The sequence below is a fragment of the Salvelinus sp. IW2-2015 genome, unplaced genomic scaffold (assembly GCF_002910315.2).
Source record: "Salvelinus sp. IW2-2015 unplaced genomic scaffold, ASM291031v2 Un_scaffold2346, whole genome shotgun sequence".
Lineage (NCBI taxonomy): Eukaryota > Metazoa > Chordata > Actinopteri > Salmoniformes > Salmonidae > Salvelinus > Salvelinus sp. IW2-2015.
In genome coordinates, this window is record NW_019943671.1 from 45,477 (window position 1) to 51,138 (window position 5,662).

A 5,662-nucleotide genomic window follows, 5' to 3' on the forward strand; every position below is an offset into this window, starting at 1 on the left:
AAGGTGCCTTGACCATTGAGCACTAATTAATTTCCAAATAGTTTATTCATTATTTATTCTAACAGTAGCCTACAATAGGCTACTCTGTTCCTGTTTTGAACATTCCACTGGGATGGTGTAGATCTTCTCCTGTGTCGTTTTTCCTCTCAAGATAATGTCCTAAAACAGCAGACATTAGCACGATGTTACGGTACAGGAGCTTGTCTGTTCCACACTGTGAGATGGGCTATTATGTGAGAGTTCCTCACAAGTTGGAACCACTCCACTCTCTCACCCCAGATCATGCACACACATTCCAGGCCGGCTTGGCCTGGGGGAAGAGGGTTGTGGTCAGCTGGTCTCGAGACAGAATGAGGCTGGATTCAACAATATTATCCCAAGCATGTGATGGTATGGGGAGGGGAGCAGAGAGGGGAGAGAGAGGGTGTGGGCAAGTGGAAGTTATATTGTGAGTTGACATTACTCTTTCCTTTCCCCGGACACTGCGTTACTGACTTATACCACGTGTGACCTGGCTGGACCTGCTGTGTGACTATAGCCGGCTGCAGTCACCTCTTCACCGTGTGCTTTGGTTAGTCTGGCTGTGTAGTGAGCTCTTGGGTGTGGTAGTTGAACAGTCATGGTTCTTCTGGTTGTGTTGGGTAGCCTGCTCCAGATGCTGTTTCTGCGGTCGTGTGTGGGCCAGTTCCCCCGGCCTTGCGCCAACACGGAGGCGCTGCGTACCAAGCAGTGCTGCCCGGTGTGGGAGGGGGACGGGTCGGCCTGTGGAGCCACGTCGGGCCGAGGGTTCTGTCAGGATGTGACGGTATCAGAGGAGCCCCACGGGCCACAGTACCCACACACTGGGATAGACGACCGAGAACGGTGGCCGCTGGCTTTCTACAACCGCACATGCCAGTGTGCAAGTAACTATGGGGGTTTCGACTGTGGAGAGTGCAGGTTCGGCTACTTCGGCCCCGGGTGTGCCGAGCAGCGGGAGTCCGTGAGGAGGAACTTCCTCTCGCTGTCGGTGGCAGAACAGCAGCGGTTCATCTCCTACCTGAACTTGGCCAAGAACACCGTCACCGCTGACTATGTCATTGTCACAGGAACTCGCGCTGAGATGGGTACAAATGGGGAGAACCCAATGTTTTCCGACGTGAGTGTATACGACCTGTTTGTGTGGATGCACTACTACGTGTCCAGGGACACACTGCTGGGGGGACCAGGAAATGTTTGGCCGGACATAGACTTTGCGCACGAGTCGGCGGCGTTCCTGCCATGGCACCGAGTGTATCTGCTGCACTGGGAGCACGAGATCAGGAAGATGACTGGGGATTTTAACTTCACCATCCCATACTGGGACTGGCGGGATGCAACAGACTGTACGGTGTGCACGGACAACCTGATGGGTGGGCGGAGCCTGCTTAACCACAACCTCATCAGCCCCGGCTCTGTGTTCTCTTCATGGAAGGTAAACAAACACATGCGACACAGGTAGAGTGATGTGAACAGTAGTGTGTGTGTGTGTGTGTGTGTGTGTGTGTGTGTGGTGTGTGTTGTGTGTGTGTGTGTGTGTGTGTGTGTGTTGTGGTGTTGTGTGTTTGGATGTGTGTGGTGTGTGTGTGTGTGTGTGTGTGTGTGTGTGTGTGTACCATGTGACATCACTGAATCATGAGCCAAGAGTCTGGAGCTGTTATACACATTGATCACAGTGATGACTACTCCTAACTGGGGCCAAACCCCGGGCCCACCAACTTTACAATATGAGGTCACATTCTAAAGTGCCTGAGATAGCAAAGTATACCTCTCAACCAAAACCTCCTTCCTATGTGATTTGAGACCCAGCCTGAGAGAGTTTTGCTTAATTCAGAGCAGAGGAATGACAGGGGAAAGAAACAGAGACTGGAGAGGGACTATTGTTCAGCAATAGTCTGTCTATAGTCTGTGTGGTTAGAGCATTGGACTAGTGGTTAGAGCATCGGACTAGTAACCGAAAGGTTTCTAGATCAAATCCCTGAGCTGACAAGGTACAAATCTGTCATTCTGCCCCTGAACAAGGCAGTTAACCCACTGTTCCTAGGCCATCATTGAAAATAAGAATGTGTTCTTAACTGACTTGCCTAGTTAAATAAAGGTTAAATTTAAAAAAAAATAGCGTGTTTAAAGTCTGTTTATAGTCTGTTTATAGTCTGCCTGTAGTCTGTCTATAGTCTGTGTATAGTCTGTTTATAGTCTTTCTATAGTCTGTGCACAGTCTGTGTATAGTCTGTCTATAGTCTGTTTATAGTTTGTCTATAGTCTGTCTATAGTCTGTCTATAGTCTGTGTACAGTCTGTGTTGCGTGGGGGATCTCTGACACAGCTAATGTTGTGTGTCTTGTTCAGACACATGGTTAATTTAACACAGCAGATGTACAGGTAATGGAGTGGGTTATTTTATCACAACCAGAGAGCAGAGGCAGAGGCAGATGGAACGAGAGAGAGTGTGAAGAGAGAGAGAGAGAGAGAGAGAGAGAGAAGGAGAAGAGAGAAGAAGAGAGAGAGAGAGAGAGGAGAGAGAGAGAGACTGAGTGTATGTGTGCATGCCTGTGAGTACCCGTGTTGTACCTCTGGTACCTGTGATACCTGTGTGTACCTGTGTGTACCTGTGTGTACCTGTGTGTACCTTGTGGTGTACCTGTGTGTACCTGTGTTTACATGTGTGTCACCTGTGTGTACCTGTGCAGTAGAGCATTGCATCCAGACAGAGGAGAGTACAACAGCAGGTGTGTATACTGTAGTGTGTGTTTGTGCTGTATTGTAACATGGCGGTGTGTGTGTGTGTGGTGTGTGTGTGTGTGGTGTGTGGTGTGTGTGTGCTGGTGTGTGTGTGTGTGTGTGTGTGTGTGGTTGTGTGTGTGTGTTGTGTGTGTGGTGTGTGTGTGTTGTGTGTGTGTGTGTGTGTGTGGTGTGTGTGTGTGTGTGTGTTGTGTGTTACCTACCTGTGCAGGTGTCTGTACCCAGCCAGAGGAGTACAACAGCAAAGCAGCACTGTGTCCTGGGACAGGGGAGGGGCCTCTGCTGCGCAACCCTGGTAACCACGACCCTAACCGTGTGAGGCGTCTGCCCACCTCGGCCGACGTGGAGTTTGTGGTGGGTATAGAGACTTACGAGACGGAGCCATGGACCGCCAAGCCAACATGAGCTTCAGGAACTCCCTGGAGGGTAGGGAACTCAGACACTAGGCCCCATTTTGACTTCTATACACAGTTCAAACATCCCTCCCTATATTTTCAGTGGGATCTTCTCCTTAAGTGATGTGTAATGAGAAGGTGGTACTTTATTTGTGCAAGTAAACGTGTGTGTGTGTGTGTGTGTGTGTGTGTGTGTGTGTGTGTTGTTGGTGTGTGTGTGTGTGTGTGTGTGTTGTGTGTGTGTGTGTGTGTGTGTGTGTGTGTGTGTGTGTGTGTGTGTGTGTGTGTGCGTGCGTGCTGTGTGGTGTGTGTTTAGGTTTTGCGAGTCCTGAGACGGGGATGGCTATAAACAGGACAGAGTACGATGCACAACGCCCTCCACGTCTTCATGAACGGCAACATCGAGCTCAGTACAGGCTCAGCCAATGATCCCATCTTCCTCCTGCACCACACCTTACTAGAACAGTGACAACACCACGCACACCACACGCACGCACGCACGCACACACACACACACAACACACACACACACCACACACACCCACACACACACACACACATAAACAATACATGCACAACACACTCCCTTGTCAACATGTGTGTCTGCTTCTAAACAAACCCATTAGCAAGCCCACATGACAAACACCAAACTAAATTGGCTTCCAATTTATAAACGTACATAATACATCAATTGCATTTCTAAAGGCTAAAGTCATTTGTTCCCCTCAACATATAATTAGAGAACAGAGAGAAGAGGGAGGGAGAGAGAGCGAGGAGAGAGAGAGAGAGAGGAGGAGAGAGAGAGAGGAGAGAAGAGAGAGAGAGAGAGAGAGAGAGAGAGAGGGGTGGTACGTAGATACTTAAAGAGAGAGAGAAGAGAGAGAGGAGAGAGAGCAAGAGAGAGAGAGAGAGGAGAAAGAGGAGAGAGAGGCAGAGAGAGAAGAGAGGAGGAGAGAGGAGAGGGAGAGAGAGAGAGAGAGAGAGAGAGAGAGAAGAGAGGAGAGAGAGAGAGAGAGAAGAGAAGAAAAGAGAAGAGAGAGAGAGAGAGAGAGAGAGAAGAGAAGAGAGCAGAGAGAGAGAGAGAGAGAGAGAGAGAGAGAGAGAGAGAGAGGAGAGAGAGAGAGAGAGAGAGATGGACTGCACATAACTTTGCCTCTTTTCACATCCTGGGACGTGGCTGTGTAAAGCCCAAACCATTTGCCAATTTTATCTCCTCATTTTGTCTTTCTTTTTTATTCTCTCCATCTAAGAGAGAACGTCCCACTAAGGAGGGATGAATAGAAATCAACTGATAGATATTAACAGGGCCATTCAAAAAAAAACACTCCTCTGCCACTGTATAACATAACATAAATAAAGCAGCAAGTAAACTGGGTCAACTAAAACAATATTTCTTTGCACCTCTCCTCTCCTCTCCACCCCTCTCATGACTCCTGTGTCTATCCCCCCCTCGCCTCTCCACCTCTCATACCTCCTGTCTACCCCCCTCTCCTCTCACGCTCTCTCCTCCTGTCCTATCCCCTCCCCTCTCCTCTCCACCCTCTCATCCCTGCCTGTTCTATCCCCCCCCTCCTCTCACCCTCTTCATCCCTCCTGTCCATCCCCCCCTCCCCTCTCCTCTCCACCTCTCATCCTCCTGTTCTATCCCCCTCTCCTCCACCCTCTCATCCCTCTGTTTCTATCCCCCCTCTCCTCTCCACCCTTCCCCAATCCCTCCTGTCCTATCCCCCCTCCCCTCTCCTCTCCACCCTCTCATCCCTCCTGTTCTATCCCCCCTCTCCTCTCCACCCTCCATCCCTCCTGTTCTATCCCCCCCTCCTCCTCCCCCTCTCATCCCTCCTGTCCTATCCCCACCCCTCTCTCTCCACCCTCTCATCCCTCCTGCTATCCCCCTCTCTCCTCTCCACCCTCTCACCCTCCTTTCTACCCTCCTCTCCCTTCCACCCTCTCATCCCTCCTGTCTATCCCTCCTCTCCTCTCCACCCTCTCATCCCTCCTGTTCTATCCCTCCTCTCTCTCCACCTCCCATCCCTCCTGTTCTTTCCCCACCCCTCCCTCTCCACCCTCTCATCCCTCCTCTGTTCTATCCCCCCTCCCTCTCCTCTCCACCCTCTCATCCCTCCTGTCCTATCCCCCCTCCCTCTTCCTATCCTCCCCTCTCAGTATCTATGAACAGTGGTGAGGAGACCACACGCCGCCGCGCGTCCGCTACCCCAACATCCAACGCTCCGATTGGTCACAACGATGGTTACTACATGGTTCCCTTCCTGCCTCTCTACCGCAATGGTGACTACTTCCTGGGCAACAAGGTCCTGGGCTACGAATACTCATACCTGCTTGACAGGTCAGTTACCCTGAGACACACATACCTAGACAAAGACTTGCTGGACCCAGACCAGTTACCCTGACACACACATACCTAGACAAATACTTGCTGGACCAGACCAGTTACCCATAACCCCCGTCCCCAGGCTATTGCACACAGAAATGACCCTGCCCCTAAAACAC

At 50.7% G+C, this 5,662-nt stretch overlaps 1 protein-coding gene and 1 long non-coding RNA gene across 2 annotated transcripts in view; one reads left to right on the forward strand and one right to left on the reverse strand.

Moving 5' to 3' along the window:
• The first annotated feature begins 231 nt into the window (after positions 1 to 231).
• LOC112073729 (tyrosinase-like) lies at positions 232 to 5,646 on the forward strand. Its single transcript, XM_024140972.2, is given in 7 exon segments — positions 232 to 1,457; positions 2,974 to 3,132; positions 3,135 to 3,185; positions 3,471 to 3,502; positions 3,504 to 3,619; positions 5,318 to 5,366; positions 5,368 to 5,646. Coding segments are annotated over 7 exon segments (1,440 nt in total). The 5' UTR covers positions 232 to 619; the 3' UTR covers positions 5,563 to 5,646.
• LOC112073730 (uncharacterized) overlaps positions 1,375 to 5,662 on the reverse strand; it is a 24,962-nt gene continuing 20,674 nt past the window's right edge. Inside the window, exons 3-4 of the long non-coding RNA XR_011476645.1 lie at positions 2,959 to 3,178; positions 1,375 to 1,442 (exon numbers count right to left, since the gene is read on the reverse strand). This is a non-coding gene — a long non-coding RNA (uncharacterized lncRNA). The remainder of the gene's footprint in view (positions 1,443 to 2,958; positions 3,179 to 5,662) is intronic.